At 41.5% G+C, this 24,629-nt stretch overlaps 1 protein-coding gene across 1 annotated transcript in view; it reads right to left on the bottom strand.

The window, feature by feature from the left end:
* Positions 1-24,629, bottom strand: part of LOC134214466 (opsin Rh4) — a 371,396-nt gene that overhangs the window by 211,342 nt on the left and 135,425 nt on the right. The window contains exon 5 of the mRNA XM_062693831.1: positions 6,120-6,308. Coding sequence (XP_062549815.1) covers positions 6,120-6,308 — 189 coding nt within the window. The remainder of the gene's footprint in view (positions 1-6,119; positions 6,309-24,629) is intronic.

Here is a 24,629-nt window from a genome sequence, read left to right as displayed (position 1 = left end):
TTACTTTCAAAATAAAAACAGAAATGATAAAATATGTGCAGCGTTATTAGATTTCGACCAGTAGCTTCAATATTGAAAATTATATGCATTTCTAATGATGGCTGACCATCATTCATAATGCGTTCCGTGTGCAGAATTATGAAAAATTATTCGCGCCGCACATATAATCTATAATGATCGAATCGGCAAGCATCTAATAGCTCTGCACATACTTTTTAAAAGCCAAAGTCACTGGTCAAATTCTAAGTGCAAAGTTAATGTATATAATATGCATATTATTCTGAGTGAGAAGAACTTCCAGAGAAACTGCTGGAAGAATTTTCAGAGTAACTCTTGGGAGAATTTTAAAGGAACTGCTCGAGGAATTCTAAGATGCTATCCTGGAGGAATTTCAGATGGTCTTCTGGAAGAATTTTCAGGGGAACTGCAGGAGGAATTCCCAACTAATTTCATATAGGAACTCCTGGAAAAATTAATTTTCTTATGGAATGTTTAGGCGGTTTTAGGGTAACTCTTGAAAAAATTCCCAGAGCAATTCTTAGATGAATTTCTAGAGGAAATCTCAAAATACTGCTTCTTCATTGGCATTATATCCCCCACTGGGACATTGCCGCCTCCCAGATAAGCACTTCCACAGTTATTAACTGCAAGGTTTATAAGCCAAGTTACCATTTCCGCATTCGTATATTATGAGGCTAAACACGATGATACTTTATGGTCAGGGTAGTCAAGATAATCGAAAATTGAGAGAAATCGAACCGTGACCCTCAGCATGGTCTTGCTTTATAGCCGCGCATCTTACCGCACGGCTAAGGAGGGCCCCAGAGTATCTGCTAATGGAATTTTTAGATGCTCTTCTGGAGGAATTCCCTGATGATCGCCTAGAGGTATTTACAGAGAAACTCCTGGAAGAATTCATCAAGGAATTTTCAAAGTACCTCCTGAAGGAAGCCCAAAAGAAATCCTGTAGGAATCCCAACGGCATTCCCGACTAACTGTTTCCGGATGAATTTTCCAATAATTTTCGGGTGGAATAGTAGGATCAACTTCCGGAGGTATTTCTAGTTTAAGTAGTAGTACACTCTATATCATAAGTAGTAGTAGTTTTTGAAGGGAGAGCAATGGAATTGAATAAGAATTTTATTAAGCGTACTGCAGAGGAATCCCCGAGGAATTCCGCAGAAATTTACGATGAATTCGGAGGAGTTTACAAATGACACTTTGAAGAGATTTCCAAAATTATTGTCGTTTGAAACTCGCTATCCCTCCTCCCTCCTACATCCCTATATGAAGACTTAAATGGAGAATTCGCTGAAGGTTTCCTGGACAAATTTCTTGATGAAAATTGAAGAATAAATTCAATTTCAATTAAGAGTGAAACAAAATCAAGCTTTTAGTGAAATAATCTGAATTTTAGTTGATAATTTTATAATCAAACCCAACTCAACTCCAAGCAATTTGCGTATTTCCTCAGGGCCTGTTTGACCTTGGCCTTCTTGATACCGCGCATCTTCATGCGGTTCTTGCGTTCCTTGTGTGCCATCTTGTCGAACAGTCCGTAGCGGCGCACTCGATGCTTGGGCTCAAATTTCTTGGCATGTCAGCAAAAGTTCCGCGCATGATCAGCACATATCCGGTCGACTTGCCACTGCCAAAGCTGGTTCAGAATCCGAACACGAACATTACACCGGGGCCAACTTGTCACGGATTTCCATCTTCGGGACCCAAGCCAGACCCGGATGCAGTACGTCGCAGATCATCTATTTACGGTTCAGCAAATGGTTGGATGAATCGGCGGATACGAAGCGATGTGTTCGACATTTTGATGTACACGTCTTCGCGAATGCAATGAAATATGCAGTGAAAAAACATCTCATTGAAAATGTACATAGAAACACGAATTATAAATAAATTGAACTATTCTTCAGTTATTTAGATTTACATCTAGTTGTTATTCGGTGCAAAAGTGTACTTTGTTGGTTTTAAATATTTTTCGAGCCAATAAATTCACTTTTTGCTCGTGTGACAGCTGGATGTAAATAAATCAGCATAAAAGCCCTTCTGAAACAACCCTAACAATACCCTAACCGCCCACTGCGAAACATAACTAACTTCACTCTAAAGTTAGACTAACATGTCAGATCAAATCATGCAATAAACATAAACATACCTAACAAAAGTGTTTGCAGATCTGTCTAATTTTAGTCTCATTTTACCCTAAAGTTAGTGAGAATATTAGAGTAACTTTCTAACAGGTTACACTCACATTAGGGTCAAGTTAGAGTAACCTTCCTTGCTGGGATAAAGCTAGAATGTAGCATACACGCTTAGTTCAGTTCACCTATAAATAGGTAACTGATTCACCCATATTTGGGTATCCTTTAAAGTACCTATAAGATGAGTGAAATTCACCTAGAATATTAGTAAAGTTTACCAATATTATTAGATAAATTGATTTACCCATATATGGGTAACTTGATTTACCCATATTTGGATGAAAATTAAATCATTTCAAAATTGATGCTTGACTGAATATCGATATTCTTCATTGATAATTTCCAAACATAGAGGATGTAGTTTAATGAAAAATAGTTTAATAAAACTAAATACTGAAAAGAATTTTATACGTTCGGTTGAGTTCGAGCAGTTTGGGAATAAAAACGGCAAGAAACATATCGATATGGCAAAACGAAAATCTATAGAAACTGATGTTGGCTGAAGCCGAAGAAATGCGGAACCCGTGCTGTTTACTTTATCGGTAAGTAGGTTTAATTTGCTGGACAAAATTAATGTTATTAAAAGATCAAATTTGTTGTTTTCAGATTAACTTGAGGCTAATTTTCCGGAACTGCGCATACACACAGCGATTTGTTTCCCTTATGCTCGTTTCCGGATAACATCAAACCCGAGTCGATTTCACCGACCTGTACGTGCACCAGACCAGTGAATGCATCCAGACTCCATCCGGACTTCTGTGCCAGCAGAGCTATCGATGCTCCTAAAGAGATACTTCAAAGACAAGTTGATTACAGCGTTGTGGACGGATAATGCCGAAAATACGAATCTTCTCCGGAACCTGAGTGTTTGCATGCAGCTAGATACATGTTGGATCGACGAGAAAGCACACCGTTTCGGCTCAGACAGAAAAAAAGCAAGAAATCTGAAGAGTAAATCGTGATACGTGAAGCTGCGTACCCCGCCGTGTCTATTTCTTCATAGGTAAGCTTCATTTTTCTAGAAAAATAATTTTTGTGCATAACTGTTTCGTCCGTGACTTTCAGTTTATCAATTCCGTCTGGGATGTGATCGTCACTTATTTGGTACCAGCCAATCTGCTAAAATCTGGAACGAAACGATCATCTGTAGAGGCGTGGAAATCCTTTGCGTAGTGGATCGTCGGCGGAAAGGTCCGATAGTATAGCAGCGGTGGCGTAATTCCCATTCTTTTGTTATCAACAGGGTGGAGCGTCTTTCATTCTGTTTCATGTTGATATTGTTATTATTTAAAATCAATTTAAATTAAATGATGAATAAATTATATAAAAATAAATATGTTGTAATTATTTATTGCAAAATATTTTCAGGTCCAAAACAAAAAAAAACACGAAAAAATAACCCAAATATGGGTGAAATTCACCTATAAATCACTCGTATTAAATTACCTAAATATGGGTGAACCGAGTTTACCTATAAGTAGGTAAATGTCAGTTTACCCATAAATACGTATGTGCACTTTTTGGCGATTATAGGTATTCTTCACTCATATTTGGGTGAACTGAAGTAAGCGTGTAGAGAACAAACATGGAGGCTCGAACAAAATTTCTTGCAAAACATGTGTAAACAAACACACCGAACCTCAACGCCACCGACGTCGACATTGCAACTCACAATCTCATTTTGACAACACGATGGCGCTGGTATGATCTTGCATGCATAACGACACTAGCGCACAGTGGCATTTTTTGATTACGCTAGCGCTGATTATGCACGGGATAACGTCGACATTCCAAAGTTATTCAAAATGAACAGTAAAAAGTTATCACAACATAGCGAGTTCAGCTTCAACGTCTGTTCTCTGTGAATGTAGTATGGAGGTACAATGAAATCTCTTTTATTGTTTGGAACTGCAAAACAAGTCATGGGTATAAAAAATCTAAAAATTATTTGTTGCTTTTTGACCTAGCTTTTATATTGATGCGACGCGATGAGAACGGATGATTTGTCTATACAAGGAAATTCATTTTACTTTAAATGTTGTGGAGCCATCTCGTTCAAACAGCACCTTTGTCTTTGCCTTATTGCTTACAGAATATTTCCAAGGTACTCAGAAATCATTCGTGATAAACTACAGGCGGTGAAAGTTATTTCATGAAAATCAATGTTGTTTGTGGTATTATTTACGAAAAAAAAAGAATAACAAAATGTTTTGGGGTGACAAAATCGGGTCGAAAACGTGATAAAATCGGGACGTGATAAAATCGGGTCGAAAACGTGATAAAATCGGGGGTAGACAAAATCGGGGAGTGACATAATCGGGTCAATACTGTATTTCGCATTACAACTTAATTTATTTTCTCGAATATACACATCTTATTGATTGATCCATATCGTCATTTTTGGTGTCACGTTGATTGAATGAAGAGCTTGTAAATATGGTTGATTGTTAGCTTAATCCACAATCATAAAATTAATATCTGTACTTGAAACGAGTTGGATCAGCATTCGGTCATTCGGTGCTAAATGGATATTGCTTTCGTATAATCAAATTATTCCCACATTGCACTTGCATAAACGCTATTATTTACCATTTCAAGTTAATTGTTGCGTAACATTATTGGTGTAACTAAATTCCTGGAAAACTGCAGATTGTTCGCTATTTGCAATAAGGCAGTAATTAACTGTAGGAGAATCGTAGGTGGTTGAATGCCAGTGGAGCGGAAGTCATTTTAAAAATATCTAAATGTGCTGCAGCTATTGAGAGTGCTGATTTAGTATATGGTTTATTACGTTTCTGTCTAAACTAATTAATCTGACCAAGGTCAGTCCCTCTGTAGAAAATTAGCGTCACTTTTTTTTCCTGGAAATGCAATTGTAGTGTGGAGTTAAAGCTGTAATGAAATTATTCCGTTCATTTATTTACCGTTTGCCCTGAATGGACCACTCTGGTAGGTAACTGAAATGCGAAGGTGCTGAAAGTTTATCATTTTATAAGTTTAGCTGCACTTCGAACGAAGTTGAACTTCTTTCCTCATCGAAGTTTAACGCGGACTCAGAAACATTCCTGGTTCGTCGAAGAAGCCAAAGTAATATAGGGGGTTAAGGTACAATAACACCATCGGGGGTAAAACGGCTTTTTCATATCCACACCTTATGTATTAATGTACCGATTTACAGCTGAATGTGATAATTTCGTATTAAAATGATGATCATGAATTATCACAACTTCGTTTTGTGACGGAGCCTGATAGCAGACCTTCGTGAAGTATGGTGGAGTTCTGGGTTCAGTAGCGTTGAACCTCCGGGACCAGTGTGGGGAAATGTCATTTTAGTTTCACGGGACTAGTTTGCTGATTCCATAAACAATACAAGTTGTGGCAGAAGTGACTTGTAGTTCGCTACACACAAAAAGCGAATCTCATAAGTCTGTATAAATCCAGTCGATTTTTGCTCACGCCTGCCGCTGGGCATCGTAAAGCATCAAATGCCACTCATCATAGCTCCATCTAGCCAGGCAGAGCAAGCTTACGGAACCTCAGATCCCCCAAACAAGTGATAGAGATGTGGCTCCGAACCGCGGAACAAAGTGTTTCAGTTGATGGATTACGTTTTCCATCATTTGTAGCACTCATTGGTTGAGACGAATTTGAACAGAGTGCTCTAATGTGTACAATGTGTAATAATTGTTACATTGCCCAACAATAATTTCATGGAACAAATTGCCCTCCTCTCCCCTAGCAACGAAGGACGTAAAACTTTCACATTTCTATCACGACGCATATAGATTTTCGATGCGCTTGCCCAATACCTTATTCTGGATCAAGCTCGGACGAACTTTCTTTCCAATTTCCACCAAAATGGAACTCTCTGCTGAAACTTTGACATAGTCAAACTGCACTTACCTGATGAACATCAAAATCACGAGCAGATTGCCGCACAGGCCGAAGAGCATCATCATAAAGTAGATGAACCCAAGTGTGTAGTGGGCGGCGGACGACGGTGGATCAAACTGCAGCCAGAACGGGTTGATTCTGTCCCGGAAGGCATCCTCGACGGCGGGCCCACTGTAGCTGGACAGGGCCATGTACCTGCTGTCAGGGGTGGGTATATGGAAACAAGTTAGGAATGGTTAGAAGGGTGAACCAGAAGCCACACGGAGGTTAACGTAAGGCTGCCGCATGTTGTAATCTCTTCCGTAGACAAGTGAGCGAATTTAATTAGGAATTCGTCAAGCGTTCTCTAATCGAAGATCTAATGCTGATACTGCTGTATTACACCGAGGCCGGTGCAGTTGAATGCAATTAATTTGGTACCATCGGAGAATAGTTGGATTTTACTTTTAGGTGGGATGCTTGCAAAGCTGTTATCCTACTCTACGATTTCTCGAATGGTCTCAGTATAACTAAGTTATTTGTCGAAATTATATAATATATATCAGCACTTTTTGGTTACGGCACTACTGAGTAAATTGGCACTACTGAGCAAATCGATTTTTACATGGATTGATTTTATAAATATCTATAAACTACAAAAAATTTAAACTTTTCAAATAGGGGAAATGACGGCTTTAGCAGTTTTTTTTTTCTATTATTGTAAGGGAGGTTTTCTATAACTAATTATGCTGAAATTTGGACTAAACATTTTTTGCATATTAAAGAATATTGTGGCCAAATTTCATAAATTTTATCAATATTTATTAGCCTCTGTAGATTTGTAGTCCCGAATAAAAGTATAGTTTGGATGAGCCAGAATATCCGAAAGTATCTTACGATGTCAGTAGAGATTTCCAGGAGACGCAATGGATATAGTTGAATACGTATTAAAAGTTCGAGTATTGAAAAAACCACTGCTACAGCTGTTGATTGCACCTCATGGATAGTTTGGATGACCCAGAACATATAAACTATCTGGCGATCAACCGTTTAAGAGGAGTTTAGTACTTTCCATTTAATTTATCCGATTAATAACCTATTGGAGGAAAAGGTTCCATTCATTTGGGATCGTGCTTGTGAGAGCTTTCGAATGGATCAAGTCTGAAATACAATCTGATCGCGTACTAGTTCACTACGACACGAACTTGCCTCTGGTGTTTGCTGTAGACGCCTCACCCTACGGAGTGGGAGCGGTTCTTAGTCATTTGTATCCCGACGGAACCGAACGCCCAATACAATATGCATCGCAAACGCTAAATTTGACTCAACAGAACTATACTGCTACCAACCGCAAGTCGAGCACATCTGTATATGGGCCTCCATATACAGATGTGCTCGACTTGCGGTTAGCGGCAGTTATACACAGGTAGATAAGGAAGCATACGCCATCGTGTACGGAGTCAAAAGGTTTCATCAATATTTTTTTGGACGGAAAATCGTACTTGTGACTGATAACAAGCCTGTTGCACAGATATTTTCGCCAGTGAAAGGACTGCCCACGCTTTCCGCCTTGCGTATTTATGCAGTAAATTTGCAGTCTTTCCAGTTCGATATCCGTTATCGACCCTCAAAAGATCACGCTAACGCTGATGGGATGTGTCGATTGCCAGTCCCAGATATTGTCAACAAGAAGCGCATCGAAGAAGTGGATGTTATTGAGTTGGACCAGATCCGCACACTGCCTGTTCCCGTGGAAGCACTCGAAGAGAGTACCAGTAAAGATACATCAGTAAGAATTCTGATCCAATGTTTGAAGATCTGTCGTCGTGTAGAGGGGCGTGATCGATTTGGAGTTGATCAAAGCGAGTTTAGTTTGCATAGCGGTTGCTTGATGAAAGGTATTCGTGTTTTTATTCCTACCATTACGTCGAAGAGTTTTGGACGAGTTGCATTCAGGGCATTTTGGAATTCCTCGAATGAAATCTCTTGCTAGATCGTATTGCTGGTGGGAATCGATAGACCGGGACATCACCGAAATGACACGTAATTGTATAAGCTGCGCGAGAACTAGAAGTGATCCTCCGACGGTACAAATACATTGTTGGGAAAGACCGGCTGAGCCTTTCCAGCGCATTCACGCTGATTTCGCGGGTCCTTTCATGGGATTGTATTTCCTAATAATAGTAGCTGCGTACAGTAAGTGGCCCGAGGTTAAAGTAATTTCCGATTTGACTACCGAAACAACTATTGATAAATTGCGTGACTTTTTCGCCACATTTGGTCTTCCAACGGTGCTGGTCACAGATCGGGGAAGCCAATTCACTTCTGTACTATTCCAAGAGTTCCTGAAAAAGAATGGTATCGTTCACAAAATGGAGGCTCCTTATCATCCGGCTACAAATGGCCAAGCCGAACGATATGTGCAAACATTCAAGGAGAAAATAAAGTCCCTACAATGCTCACGGTCTGAAATTCCAAAAGAAATGCACAACATTCTCATGGCATACAGAAGAATAATTCATCCAGTGACGGGAAAGAGTCCTTCAATGATGGTTTTCGGTAGGCAGATGAGGTCTTGCATTGATTTAATGGTACCCAAGAGAGAACAAGATCGTTCTGGTAGAGGCTAGGATAAAAAGGTCCGTTCGTTTGAGGAAAATGATAGGGTTGCAGCAAGGGACTACTTATCGCATACGTAGAAATGGAGGTTCGGGGCTATCGCTGAAAAGATGGGGAAGTTGCACTATATGGTAGAACTCGACGATGGTAGGGTGTGGAAACGTCACATTGACCAGCTAAGACCGGGTCCATTGAATTACTAATCTCTTCCTCTGTTGCCTGACATTCAGAGCGTGCGTTCGTTCGCAGCACCGTTGCCGCCACCAGAAGAGTGCGTACCTAATATACCAAATACCACATCTGAATCTAATCGATCAATTGAGTCATGTGTCTCCTATCCTGTTAGTAGCGCTCATCAAGACTCTGCGATGCGTCAAGAATTGGCCCAATCGGGGCCCGTACATTATACGGACTCTAGTACAGTTAAAGATGGTAACTTAAGAAGGTCGAATAGAATCAGGAAGCCACCAAATAGACTTGACCTTTGAGAATATGTCTTAACTAACCAATTAACATATCGTGTAGTACTCAGTACATTGTTAAGGGAGGAGAAATGGTATAATATGTGTTACCTTGAATGTAATATTCTTGATTTACCTTGATTTACCACGCTCTTATGACATTGACTGTGTATTTTATATGCCAAGCAATAAACTGTCATTCCAATGTAATTGATTCAAGTAACCACACGTGAACTCTGTTACTGGCCATCCGACAACACAACATCTAGGCAATCCAAACTGTCCTTGAGTTCGGAATTTGAGATCTACAACTACGAGAACATCGTTTTTCAGTATTCAAAGCATCAATATGCATTCAATCATATCCATTACACCTCCCGGGAGGTCAAAATTTTGAGATATTCTGGGTGACCCAAGCTATCCTTGATTTCGAAACTTCAAATCTACAGTGCAGAAGTAGCTCTTTTGTCACTGAAAGTCTCTAAATGTAGTTAACCATGTGCTGTACAGTTTCTGGATGGTCAATATACATCGTGAGATAATTTTTTATAATCTGCATCATCCAAACTTTTGAGGCTTCTTCTGTTGCTCAAAGTTTCGAAGTAACATCTCCTGTAATAACTATTCTGGATTGCCCAAACTTTTCTTGAGTACGGGATTTGCAATCTACAGTTGTGATTTTAATGTTTTCCGCTACTCATTCGTTACGACACGTATCGTACGTACCATTTTCATCACATCTCTAGGAAATTATTATCCTTGTATATATCGGCTGATTGTTTGAATATACTATAGATCACCAAAACTGTCCTTGAGTTCGGGACTTAAAAGCCTTTTTCGTCACATTTTTTTGTCTGTATTCAACCATGAGTATTACATTTCCTGGAACACAGTTTTTGGAATATTCAAGGTCATTCAAATTTTCTATCAACAGTTGACAGTAGCTTTTTCCTTACACAAAATTTTGATACGTGTTCAATCACACTCTGTAGAGAATAAGATTAGCATTAAAAAAAAACGTAGCAATCACTTAATGTTCAATTACGAGTTCAATATTATCTTAGGAGTCGGGTCAGGAAAGAAATTGAATAAATCAGTTTTGAGAGAGAGTTTGTAGAGGACGAACGTAAAACAAAGAAGTGTTCTTCGATCACTAAGGAAGTCCAACAAGTCTGTCTGGCCTGTCCATCAAAGTCGTTAGTTCGCCAAAGTCGTTAGTCCGTCAAGGTCGTCTGTCCATCAAGCTCTGGTGTTCTGGTGTTCGAAGTCCGGATCCGTCACAACAAGTTCTTCCAGTCCGTCTATTCCGTCCAGTCCGTCCAGTCCGTCCATTCCATCCAGTCCGTCCAGTTCGCTAGTTCATCAAACTCGTTCAAGCATTCATTCTGTGTGAAAATCCGGATCGTCAGTCTGAGTCGTCCAGTTAGTCCCACCAAGTCCGCCCAATTGCCACGTCATGGAAGACAGCGGTCACCACACACTCATTACATCTCGTGGAAGAATAAAATACATCGCCAGATACAGAAAGAATAGTTTAGGCTCTTTGTAATGGAATGTATTCAGCGTTAGCAGCAGTATAGTTCTGTTGAGTCAAATTTAACGTTTGCGATCCATATTGTATTGGGCGTTCGGTTCCGTCAGGATAGAAATGACTAAGAACCGCTCCCACTCCGTAGGGTGAGGCGTCTACAGCAAACACCAGAGGCAAGTTCGTGTCGTAGTGAACTAGTACGCGATCAGATTGTATTTCAGACTTGATCCATTCGAAAGCTCTCTCACAAGCACGATCCCAAATGAATGGAACCTTTTCCTTCAATAGGTTATTAATCGGATAAATTTTGCTGCTAGGGTCACAAAGAAACCGCCCATAGTAATTGACAAGACCTGAGAATGCTCTGACCTGTTCACGATTTTGAGGTCTGGGCATTTGTTGTATGGCGGAGACTTTTTCTTTAGTCTTGTGTATGCCATTGGAATCAATACCGTACCCACAATATTCGATACTATTTGCAAAAAATCGCATTTTGAAACATTAACCCTTAGTCCGTGCTCAGCAAATCTTTTCAGAACTTCTTTCAATCGAGCCAAGTGAGTTTCGTCGTCTGGTCCCGTAACTTTTATTATTAAGAAAAATATTTTGAGCTTTTTAGTGGAACGTGGAAAGTGGAACTAAGTGGTGGAATTCAATAGGATTGTACAAACTCGTCTTATGAAAAGGGAGATTTTATTATTTTATAGACAAAAGTTTTTGTTGATCAATATAAGTGAGATTCAGCCGTAAGGCCTTTTGATGTAAAGATTGTAGAAGTAAATGTGAGATCAAACAGAATTTACGTTTCAGTAGAACATACTCTGCCAATGCCGTCATTACTCAGCTATTAAATATCATTGCCCAGATAACAGTATATTCGAAGTGAAAAAAAAACTTAAATACTTTTTCCAATACATATATGCTGTCATAGTGCTGAATGATGTTTTCATTTCTTTATTAATTTATTATCAGTTTATAGCTAGTTAGGATTTTAGTGAAAACAGGAGAGCACCATTTCATGGACAGCTGAAATTGAGGCACATTTTCCATTTTATGAAATCGGCTTTATACATATGTATTAAGCAGTATCTTTCACCCAGTGGCGTAGCCAGAAAATTGGTCTGGGGGGGGTTTTCTGAACATTATTTTTTTTCGAAAAAAAAAATCCTTCCAAAAATGTTGACTTTGGGGGGGGTTTTATGTCCAAAACCACCCCCGTGGCTACGCCACTGCTTTCACCATCAACCAAAGTCTGTGCTTTTGATGCGCACATCTTGAACAGTCTGAATATGTGTAGATAATGTGGATAATAATTGGCAAATTGCTTCTTCCACATTCTGTCTAATGTGGTCTGACTTGAATTGAAAATGCTTTCAGAATGACAATTGATTTTCATAGCGGTGAACTATGATTGATAAAGAAAAAAAATCATGCCCCATGTAATGCTAGGATAGGATGTGAAAATTCAATTGAGATTGCCTTGTAGTTTTTAGTTAGTTGCTCTGACCATGTGGTAGCCAGTGCGCCCAAATTAGTTTGGTACAAAATCTTCTAAATATCATGTATCAAAACTTGTTATCTTTCTTTCCGTTCCATTCATTATTTATGTAAGAAAAGCGAAAGACTAGCAGAGAGAAGTTTTCGCGAAAATATGACTTTAAGATCCAAAATGACAGAAAAATGAATGATAATGCCTAAAATCAACAGTTTCAAACCTTTACAACCTTTGAGAATAATTTATAGGGCGTTTGCAGTTTAATATAAATTAATTTTGTGCCAAAAAACTCGAACTCAAACATTCACGTATATTGCTTAATACCAACTTTACGAACCAGCAACACGGCCAAACTAACAACATGCTGCCCTACGAAAAACGCGCAGCCGCCAATCGAAGTAACCGATTGTCATTTCCAACCAATCAGCAACCGGTACGATTGTGACAGAAAATCGGTACGATTTTTAATGACTACTTGTCGCATCCTATCCTAGATGTAATGTCCCATGGAAACCGCATTCGCTTAGAAACTATTTGATTGTTGATTATGCAGGACCTGATGGCAGATGAAATAAACATTAACGAGTATATTACCGCTGCAACGCATTCCGTTAACGTTAACGTTATAATCCAAGTAACTCAACGCAACGACGTTGACGTTAAACCAAGAGAAAATCAACGTCAACGGCGTTAATCGTTGATTAACGTTAACAACCCTGGTCAGGTCGTACACCCATCCGCAAGTATGCTTGCGCGAAATCCAGTTTGGAAAACTTCTTTCCACCAGCCATGTTAGCAAAAAGCTTAGCTAAAAGATTAATAAATGCTTATTAACAGTCAACTTATAATCACCACAAAGGCGGACTTTATTATCAGACTTCATCACGGGTACAACCGGGGTACCCCACTCACTGTTGTTAACTTTGATCAAAATCCCATTTTTAACCATTTCATTGATCTCTTTTTCAGCGATATCACGAATAGCGAAAGGTAACGTACGAGATTTAAGAAATACTGGCCTGTAATCAGATTTGAGGGTTAAAGTGGCTTGTATCTTAGTCATTTCTCCAACGGAATCATCAAAAACGGAAGGGAATTGTTCGATAAGAGATTTCACAGATTCAGACAATGGCGTTCGTAATGAAATTTCATCGACGGTAGATGTAGAACTCTCCATAACTTGAATTTAATTAAGCTGTAATACACGCATCCACTCTCTCCCTAACAAAAGATGACGCTTGGAATCAACAACGAATAATCCCAAAACCTGTACCTTATTCTTGTAGTACACTTGCACGTCAACTGTACCAAACGCTGTTATATGACCGCCACAGTAACTACGCAGCTTTACATCGGTCTTATGAAGAGGTAGATTTTCCAAATATGTCTCTCTGTCAGTAGCACTTACCAACGACACGGGTGAACCGCTGTCCACCTCAAATTTAACTAGCGATTCATTAACGTTAAGCCGTATGTAAACTTTGGACAAAGCTTTATTCTCGTGACTAACATTACAGTTACATACATCAATGACGCAAATTTCGTCAACTTTGTTAGTAATGTTAGTTACCTTATTCACCGACGATTCATTATGTTGAGTAGGACTGTCCACCATGTTGAGTTCGTGTAGCTTCTTGTTGAGTACCTCTGCACCCTCTCCAGAAGCTGCAACAGCAGCAGCAAGATCATCAACATCCACCATTTCTCCACATCCACATCCAACAGCAGCAGAAGCAACGCACCAAAAACTCCAAACCAGCAACAGCAAGATAACACAGAATTCCCGAATGAACGTCAACAGCGGCAGGTACGTCGTAAACAAAGCAAGAGCACGCGCGTCGTCTACACAGAAGTAGTCATAACCTCACTTTACAACAACAGAGCACGTCGGAAGGTAAAGTCACTTTCATCGCAAAATCTGACGAGTTTGCCCCAAGACGTAACGCTAATTGTTCCGGTTGGCATCAGCCAATGTTTTTTCTTCACTGGTTCTATTATCGTCGCCAACTGTTGTGTTTTCGGATGGCCAGTAACAGAGTACACGTGTGGGTGGTTACTTGAATCAATTACATTGGAATGACAGTTTTATTGCTTAGCATATAAAATACACAGTGAATGACATAAGAGCGCGGTGGACCGACCAAGATAAATCAAGGATATTACATTCAAGGTAACACATATTATAACACCAGAATTTCTAAAAACTATCTTGACCACCCGGAAGGTAAAATGGACATAATTGAATTTATACTTATTGAAGTTTTGAGTACCGAAAAGAACTTCTATGCAGCTGTAGATCTCAAGTCCCGAACTCAAGGACAGTATGGATAGTTCAGAATATCTCAGTTAAACTACCCCTAAGTTACGTACACTTATTACACAGAAACAGACGTCTCACTCAACGCATGTTCCATCGTTCACCTTTTTAACGGTTCATTTAACTTTTTGTAGGTGGTCAATCGGTCACCGATGGCGCTTTCATCGATTTTGCTTGTGTTTGACGTTTGCACACTACCGCCATCTGGTTGCCGCTTGACCACACACCGGGATTTCAGCTTTGGGCGAAACATGTTTTCGTGACGATGATTTTAATTGCATTTTGTTCTAAGTGAGACGTCTGTTTCTCTGTGCTTATTACGTAAGCATTTTTTCTGGATTTTTCGACCCCCTCCCCCCATGTAAGATTTTTCCCATACAAATGATTTTTTATTTATATGGCACGTAAGAAAACAACAGACGCCCCCCTTCTCCCAAAAGTGCTTACGTAATATGTGTACGGCCCCTTACGATATCCGTTGACTTTCCGGGAAGTGTAATTGAATGTATATTGAAGCTTTGAATACCGAAAAGGGCTTATAAGCAGCTGTATTTCTTAAGTCCCGAACTCAAGGACAGTTTGGATTGCCCAGAAAATCTCAAAACTATCCTACGATATTCTTTGACCTCCCGAGAGGTGTAATGGATATAATTGAATGCATATTGAAGCTTTGAATACTGAAAAACGATTTTCTTGCAGCTCCGAACTCGAACTCCAATAGACAGGTTGATTAATTTCGAGCCCTGATGTAGATCCTAACTTTCGGATCGAAACGTTGGAAATGATTTAAAATTATCAACAGTTTCATGTGAATGAAAGCCGAATAACCTATTTATAAGCAACATATCCAGTCGAAATTCAAGGAAATCCGAACTTGAAGACAGTTTGGATGACGCAGAATATCCTAAAACTATCATACTATATCAGTTGACCTACCAGGAGATGTAATGAATATATTTAAATGCATATTAAAGCTGTGAGTACTGAAAAGAGCTTCTAAGCACCTGTAGATCGCAAGTCCCGGGCTTTAGGACAGTTTGGATTACCAAGAATATCTCAAAACTACCTCACGATATCATATGACCTCGCGAGGATGTAATGGATATAGTTGAATGCATATTGTAGCATTAAGTACTGAAAAACGACTTTTGTTTCACGGAGACGAGCCAGCCTCGGGCTGAAAGTCTCCCTAATAAAGACATAAAGACAATAAAAAAAATACTTTTCTTTCAGCTGTAGATCATATGTTCCGAGCTCAAGTGCTACCAACTAACTATTGTACTATCTTACACTATTTGATATCAATTCACGACGCTGATGTACCTATTTAATACTATGTTCATAAAAAATGCAAAAAACCTACGTGGATATTGCAATCTGGCTCACGGCAGAATATTAATGCATCTTTATCCAACATGTACTTTTGATAAATTCATTTCAATCTGCAGTCATACGTGACGGCTTTCCACATTCCAATCGGAACCCATCACAATTTCCGTAACATTGAACCCTCAACTCTCGGTGGTTTTCTATGGGAACTGCACCAGAAGCAGCACCAAATACATATGCAATGAAATCATCTCATTCAATCCTCACGTACTTATAGAGCCACTTCTTGGGCAGTAGGGTGCTCGTACTGTTTAAAATTGTATTTGATTCTTAGGTTTGCTTCTACTGTCGTTTCAGAGATTTATTTTCATTATTATCATGGGGTTACAGCTCCTTCGGTTCATAAAATGTACCCACACAAATAATAATGTGAAACAATGAAAATTTGATTCTTATACCCTTTCTGAAATCATCGTGACTTTGAGTACCGAAGCACAAGCACACAATTCTAATTAACACAATTGCAGATTTGATATTATTTGGAAGCGCTTGGCGTGTATATTTTCGTCGATTTATTGACCAATGATGTTGCAGATCAGACTTTCTGAAATTTCTTGATTACACAGTGCATTCATATTTTGATCTGACCTGGAGTGTAAAAAATAAGCTCACCCTGTTGCTCAGTCGCGTGTGCAACAAATTGATGAATGGGACACATTTGTGCATTCGATTGCCTTCATTTGAATGTTTTACTTCTGAACTGATTCCGATATTCGCATGTCAAATGTTTAAACTACGTTCGGCGAAATATAGACAAGACATAGATGCTCAACATCGCAATTGTAAAGAACTTCCGTTCAGAACTGCGGTAACTTCTATGGTTGATTCCCTGGAAAGGAAAAATTGATGCAAACAGCACATCACACAATCCATCGAACGATAAAGATGGTGTCAATTTCATATGGTTCGGTGATTGATGAGGGTTGGAACAGTTCCAAGCATCAAATATGATTTTGCACTCATCGAACTTCTAATGTTCGTGCGGTGTTGGTGGTTTGTCAGTCAGGGAGCCCCGCACTAGCTGTATGAATTGAATCATGGTTTGTATCAGTCGCTGTTTGTACCGTACCGTCATAATTGGAATTTCGAATCCTTGGAGATGTCGGGTTACATTAACTCAATGGATGAAATAAGATTTAGACGCGCAAAAGGAGTATTTTGTCTGGCAGTCATACATCACGAGCGATACTACACAAAAGGGGAAATCAAAGAGTTTGACCGTTTGAAACATTTGAAAAACAGTAGGTTTTGTGAACTCGACGTAAATCGATATTGAAGCGACTTTCAATTCAGAGAAGATACTGATTCGAGTATTTCATTGTTTTACAAGATGCTCACATCGAGTTACAGTAACCACATCCAGTAAGGCAGGGTTCACTGTCATTTTAAAATTTGTTTTCATCTACGGGACATCAGGTCATCAGGTATGCCAAATGAGAAGTTAGAAGTGAGAAGCAAGAAACGAGTAGTAAGAAGTGAGTAGATGAAAGTGAGAAGTAAAAAGTGAAAAATAAGAAATAGGAAGAAAGAAGGAATAAGGAATATGTAAAAAAAAAGAACGAAGACGGAAAAAGGAAGAAAAAGGGAGAAAGTAGAAGAAAGGAAAATGAAAGAAGTAAATTTAAAAAAAATAAGAAAGAAGTATGAAAAGGAAGATAAGAGACACGAAAAAGGAACGGAAGTAGAAAGCAAAAAAACGTACAAGGAAAAAAAATGAAGGAAGTGAGAGGTAGAAATAAGAAGAAAGAAAGAAGAAATAAGAAAGAATGAAGAGAAAGGGAGTGTTGACGGCGCTACTTTGAGCATCAAGCCCCACGCGCCCCGCAAAGTCGACATGAATTTGGAATTCATCCACTCTACACCCATCGCACGTTCGGAGGATCGTGCGAGATCTAGCGATCAAGAGAAGGTCAGACAAGTAAACAACCGCGTCTATTGTGTGGTCTGACCTTCGTCTGTAGAACGGTAGTGCATCAAAAGTGCGGAATGCTAAAATTGAACTACATATCTAATTGAATTATATCTTAAAAGTACTTATGAACTACCAATTTGAATGAACTATATCTTAAAAGTATGTGCTTAAAACTATTTACGAACTACTAGTGTAAAACTTATCATCTACTTATAGAGCTAAACCGTAAATCTAGGAGGTTGCTTATCCTAACTAAAACTACGATTACTGCCAAGTGCGTTTAGGTGGTTTTCCTGTGGCAAATATGCATTAATATTGCAATTGATTAATATAAGTATGTGACTAAGACAAAATTACAAGACTAAAACTAATCTGTGAATCCTAAAGTCGCTAAACAGGTTACGGATTCTTCTTAGGTGGTAACAGTCGTCGAACCTCTTTGTAGGAACAGTTGAGGCTCGAATCGAGTAGAGGTGAGAATGGAATAAGAAAACCTCAATGAAATTAAATACTTACATAAACTTATAACTAGACTACAATTAGAACGACGCACAGTACGACTACGAAAAATTAAAATAATCACCGTTGAGTGGTAGTATCCACTAACGTAAGTTATAAGCATACATCCTATTTTTTTTATATGTAACTAAAATTATTTTTACACGGCAGGAATTTTGTAATAAACCCATATATTCGCCAACGGATTGGTTAATTAACAAAATTGAGGATTTTACTACTACCACCCAACATTTTACAAAATTCGTTAATCATCGTAACAATGTTCGGCAAGGAGTTAAGGAATTCCAGGACGAGTTCCAAATCGAGTTCGGACATGGCTGCGGCGGGCCAGCTTTTGGCCACGGGTGCAATTGGAACCAACGACGCCATGGGTACTCCAACAACCAATGCAGATGTAGTTACCGGTATCAACAGTCTCACTATCGCGACTAGCGCGCAAGGCGAAGCGAGGGACTTAATGACGACGGTAACCGGTGCCAAGAGCCATGCATCTACGGTACAGGAAATACCCCTCCCCAAGTTCTCAGGTAAATGCTGATATTGCCAATGTTAGTCCCAGAGGAGCCATACCGAAATTAAAAGCTGGTGTCAATACTAACGTCAATCCCATACGGTCGTCGAATGTCAACGATAACGCGAGTCCCACCGCGCCGCCAAATTCGAATCAACGCGTATACGTTACTCGGTATAGTCATTGCGAATGGTGTAGTGAACGAGATAATAGTAGAATGGTGCAGTGTGATGGTTGCGATAAGTGGTATCATTTTTCTTGTGTGGAAGTGACTGGTGGCGTTGCGAACCGAAGTTGGATTTGTCCAAAGTGTCCACATGAGCCAACGGGCGCAAGTAATCAAATGGAACAAGTACCAACACCCCGTTACAGAGTTTCGTTCCCCCTCTACGATCAACACCCCAAGAAGCGGATCGATCAGATGTTCCGCTGAGGAATCGTGAATTTCGAACTACGGTTCCTACGCCAATCCCCGAAGATCGGTTCCAGCGAAGATCAATACTAGTTCCAGAGAAGCAGTGTCCTCCGCCGCCGTTTCCAAATAATCAACGAGCAGATGCAACACGAGGAGTCCAATTTCGTCGACCGCCGGCGTCCTTTCTTGAAGATCCGTGTCAGATGGCACAATTTTCAACTCCAGAGAACTTTTCTCACCAACACAAAGTTCGTCAATCAGTTCCAGTATCAGGAATACAGTTCAACCAACCGCAACATCGTCAACCGGTTTCATCTCAAAGCTACCAGGCTCAGGACCAGTGGTCGGGTTCGAATCCAAGAGCCCAGTTGCATCCTTCGTTCGATCCACAGGGGGCGTTTGGCCCAACAATCTCGGGTGTCAGAACAGCGCCCTCCGATCCAAACGTCCAGTTCTGGTCTGAACCATCTTTCCTACAAGAAAACCAGGGAAGGAATCCTGCCGGGCTTTCGAGTCAACACCTTCGAGGGCTCAGAAATTCGGAGTTTGACGATCGTGATGCTGACGATAACGTGTGTGTCCTCAACCGAAGTCAGGTGGCGGCACGCCAGGCTGTATCCAGAGACCTACCGGAGTTTTACGGGAATCCCGAAGATTGGCCTCTCTTCTTCTCGATGTACACTTCATCATCTCAAATGTGCGGTTTTTCTAACGAGGAAAACATGCTCCGTCTTAGGAAATGCCTGAAGGGAAAGGCATTAGAAGCCGTTCGCTGCCGACTACTCCATCCGTCCAACGTTGGCGGTGTAATGCAATCGTACATGCTTCGATTGGGAAGATCCGGTCGTTACCATCGCCACAAGTAGAAAAACTCGACACGCTGGTCACGTTTGCACTAACGGTCGAAAATTTGGTTTCTACTATAGAAGCATGTGGAGTTCAGGACTTTATCTACAATGCTGCACTGAAAGTCGAGCTGGTAGATCGCCTTCCACCCGGATTAAAGCTCGACTGGGCAAAGTATTCTCGAAGTAATCCTGCACCGAACCTACTACACTTCAGTCGTTGGCTGTATTCGATTGCAGAAGATGCTAGCGCCGTTATGCAAACTCCTTCCAATACACCTAGAAGCCGCGGCTGGAAAATGACGGATTTATAAACATCCATTCAGATGTTGAAGAAGAACGAAACCGATCCGCACCAGCAAAAGCACTAGCTGGCCACCGATCGTCCTCAGCGTCAACCACTGCATGCATTACATGCAAAGGAAGCTGTCCCACGGTTGCCAAATGTAAACGGTTTGCCGAATTAAGCCTAGATGCCAAATGGGCCGTCGTACGGGAGGCAAAGCTGTGCCGTAAATGTCTACGGAAGCACAATGGTACATGCAGACAACAGAAACATTGCGGAATTAAAGGCTGCACCTTTTTTCACCACCCGTTGATGCACAACGATAAGCAGGACAGTTCTGCTACCAGAAGCTGTAACATCCACCAAGCACTAACCAGCGAAGTATTGTTCAGGATTGTTCCCGTGTTGCTCCGTGGGCCATCAACGCAGGTCCAGACGTATGCCTTCATAGACGATGGTTCGGAGCTAACGCTAATGGAGGATAGCTTAGCTGAGGAGTTGGGAGTAGACGGGCCTCGAACTCCGCTGTGCTTAAAATGGACGGGAGGTACCAAGAGAGTAGAAAATGCGTCCCAGAAAGTTGGAGTAGAAATCTCGGGCATCGAAGCCGCTTCCAAGTCTCACAGGATGTCAAATGTGCATACGGTTCAGAGCCTACAACTTCGGCCGCAAACGTTAGTGTACTCGGAGTTACTGCAACGGTTCAACCATCTCGACGGGCTACCCGTAAAGTCCTACAGTAACGTATGTCCGAGAATTCTGATTGGTCTTGATCATGCGTCGCTTGGGCATGCTCTAAAAAGTCGAGAAGGAAAACCCTGTGAACCTATCGCCGTCAAAACGCGCTTGGGTTGGATCATCTATGGGAACACCTCACGAACACAACGACAGGGAAATTACGTGAACGTGCATTCTGTTAAAGTGTGTGAATGTCAGCATGAATCCGACGAGAATCTGCACGCCGCAATGAAAAGCTACTTCAATCTGGATAGCCTTGGAATTTCAAAACCGGAAAAGATTTTGCGGTCGAATGAAGATCAACGAGCGTTGGATATGCTTGAAAAGCTAACAACCCCAAAAGAGGGAAGGTACGAAGCGGGACTCCTCTGGAAGTACGACAACGTTCGTTTTCCGAATAGCCAAAGTATGGCTTTCAGAAGATGGCAGTGCCTTGACCGGCGTATGCAAATGGATAATAATCTCGCAGAAACCGTTAGGATGAAGATGGAGGACTACGTGAATAAGGGTTACGTGCGAAAGCTGACGCAAGCAGAACTCAACAAACAGCAGTCTCAACAATGGTTCGTGCCCGTATTCCCTGTTGTGAATCCCAACAAACCGGGTAAGGTACGGCTAGTATGGGACGCCGCTGCTCCTGCTCATGGTGTTTGCCTCAATTCGTTCCTAATCAAAGGCCCTGATCTTTTGACATCGCTACTAGCAGTTCTCGTCCAGTTTCGGGAGTTTCGCATCGCTATCTGCGGGGATATTCGGGAGATGTACCTGCAGATTCTTCTGAGACAAGACGTTCGCCTGTGCTTCTTTTGGAGGGACGATGTAGGGAGCGCTGAACCCAGCATATACACTTTGCTGGTGTTGCCGTTTGGGGTATCATGTGCCCCTAGTATCGCACAATATGTGAAAAATACCAATGCTCAGCGATTCCAGGAAAGTCATCCGGCAGCGGTTCGAGCCATCGTCGATAAACATTACGTGGATGATATGCTTGCAAGCGTCGAAAGCGAACAAGAAGCAATAGATCTCGCGCTGAACGTGAAGGAAATCCATGCTGAAGCCGGCTTTGACATGAGAAATTGGATCTCAAACTGTCCGGCTGTTTTGGAGGCGCTACATGAGAGAATCACGGAAGAGAAGGACCTTAGTATGGCGGAAGGAGCCACTACGGAAAAGGTACTCGGAATGTGGTGGAATACTTCGACTGACTGTTTCACCTTCAAGATTTCTCCTCGCTATGATCCAGAGCTTATGTCGGGCCAGCGGAGACCAACCAAGAGGGAAGTACTCAGAACGTTGATGATGATCTTCGACCCCTTGGGGCTTATTGGTCATTTCTTAATGTTCTTGAAGGTGGTGTTACAGGAAATATGGAGAACGTCCGTCGGATGGGATGATCCTATAGAAGAAAAACAGTTTGGAATGTGGATGCAGTGGCTAAAGGTACTTCCTGAAGTGGCGACGGTAGAAATCCCACGTTGCTATAGGACCGCTACATCAATTGATAGTACCAACGAAGTGCAAATGCACATCTTTGTCGACGCTAGTGAGAAAGGGTTCGCTGCAGTGGTATATCTGCGATTCAAGCAAGGAGACATCATTGAAACGGCGCTGGTAGGATCAAAGACACGTGTTGCACCTATCAAGTTCCTATCAATTCCGCGATCGGAGCTACAAGCCAGCGTAATCGGAGTAAGGTTGGCGAACAGCATAGCGCAATCGCTGTCCGTCAAGATTAACAGGCGCTTCTTTTGGACCGATTCAAGCGACGTCATCAGCTGGCTCAAATCCGATCATCGCAGATATAGCCCGTTTGTCGCTTTCCGAGTGAGCGAGATGCTGGAAGCTTCGGATGTCAGCGAATGGCAGTGGATTCAAACGAATAATAATGTCGCTGACGATGGAACAAAGTGGAAACGAGTACCTGATATGAGAAAAACAAGTCGATGGTTCCACGGCCCGGAATTTCTCAAAACTCCAGAAGTAGAATGGCCTGTGAAGATACACGTCGATAACGCTACCTCGGAGGAATTACGTCCACATTTATTGCTGCACATCAAATTTCCAGAGCCAATCATCGATCCTCAAAATTTCTCCAAATGGACTTCGCTTCTACGTCGATGCGCATACGTTTTTCGATTCATCGGGAATGTGAAGACATCTAGCTCTGAAGAAAGAACTGTTGGAGCATTGACAGCTGGTGAGCTAGTAAAGGCTGAAAACTACTTGTACCGGCTGGCCCAAGGTAGTTCGTACGCAGATGAGCTAGCAATACTATCGAACACAAGAGCGTCCAAAGATTCTACCTTGACGATACCGAAGAATAGTTCAATCTATTATCTCTGTCCGTTCCTGGACCAACATGGCGTACTCCGGGTGCGTGGTCGAACCTCGGCGTGTCCCGGTGTGAATCCGGATGCAGTGAATCCAATCATCCTTCCACGAAATAATCACATCACACGTCTCATCATATCCCACTACCACAACAAATATCATCATCAAAACCACAATACCGTGGTTAACGAGTTGCGCCAACGATACAGCATTTCTCGACTGAAGCCTGCCTACAATGAGATTCGTCGATGCTGTCAGCAGTGCAAAAACGATCGTGCACAACCACTACCACCAGCTATGGGCGACTTGCCATTACCTCGCCTGGCCGCCTACGCTCGACAGTTCACGTATATGGGGTGGACTACTTTGGACCAATTATGATTACCGTTGGACGTCGTCAGGAGAAGCGTTGGGTACTTCTCGCCACATGTCTAACCACTCGCGCCATCCACTTGCAAATCATACACAATATGACTACCGATTCCTGCATTCTGGGACTGAGAAACGTAATGGCAAGGAGAGGGTACCTGCTGTAATCTTTAGCGACCGGGGTACAAACTTCGTGGGAGCTAGCAGAGAGCTAGAAAATGCCATGCAGAACTTGGATCAAGAGCTTCTTGCAGAAGAGTTCACTACCTCACACACCTCTTGGAGCTTCATTCCCCGGCCTCGCCCCATATGGGTGGATCGTGGGAGCAGCTAGTACGCAGTGTTAAGGCTAACCTTGCGAACCTGAAACCGAATAGGACGTTGTCCTATGAAGTGCTGGAAAACATGCTAGCAGAGGTCGAGAATATCATCAATTCTCGTCCACTAACCAGCATTCCGCTGGACGATGACCAGTCCCCAGTGCTGACTCCCAACCATTTTTGCTGGGATCAAGCAACGGATTAAGACCAGGTTGCGTTTGACGACAGCTCGAAGGCGCTCAAGTACGGTTGGGAGCTATCTCAAACCTTAACAAACCAGTTCTGGAAGCAATGGCTTCAGGACTATCTCCCTACAATAACACGGAGGACCAAATGGTTTGCAGAGACGAAGCCCATATGTGTCAACGACATCGTCATCATTGTAGACCCGAAGCTCCCTAGGAACACCTGGCCCAAAGGTCGGGTCATTTCTATTAAGAAGGGATCAGACGGAAAGGTCCGAAGTGCTGCTGTGCAGACAT

This window comes from Armigeres subalbatus, chromosome 2 (genome assembly GCF_024139115.2).
Source record: "Armigeres subalbatus isolate Guangzhou_Male chromosome 2, GZ_Asu_2, whole genome shotgun sequence".
In the NCBI taxonomy this organism is placed as follows: domain Eukaryota; kingdom Metazoa; phylum Arthropoda; class Insecta; order Diptera; family Culicidae; genus Armigeres; species Armigeres subalbatus.
The sequence above is the reverse complement of the archived record's forward strand: the minus strand, read 5'-3'. Positions and strand labels throughout refer to the sequence as shown.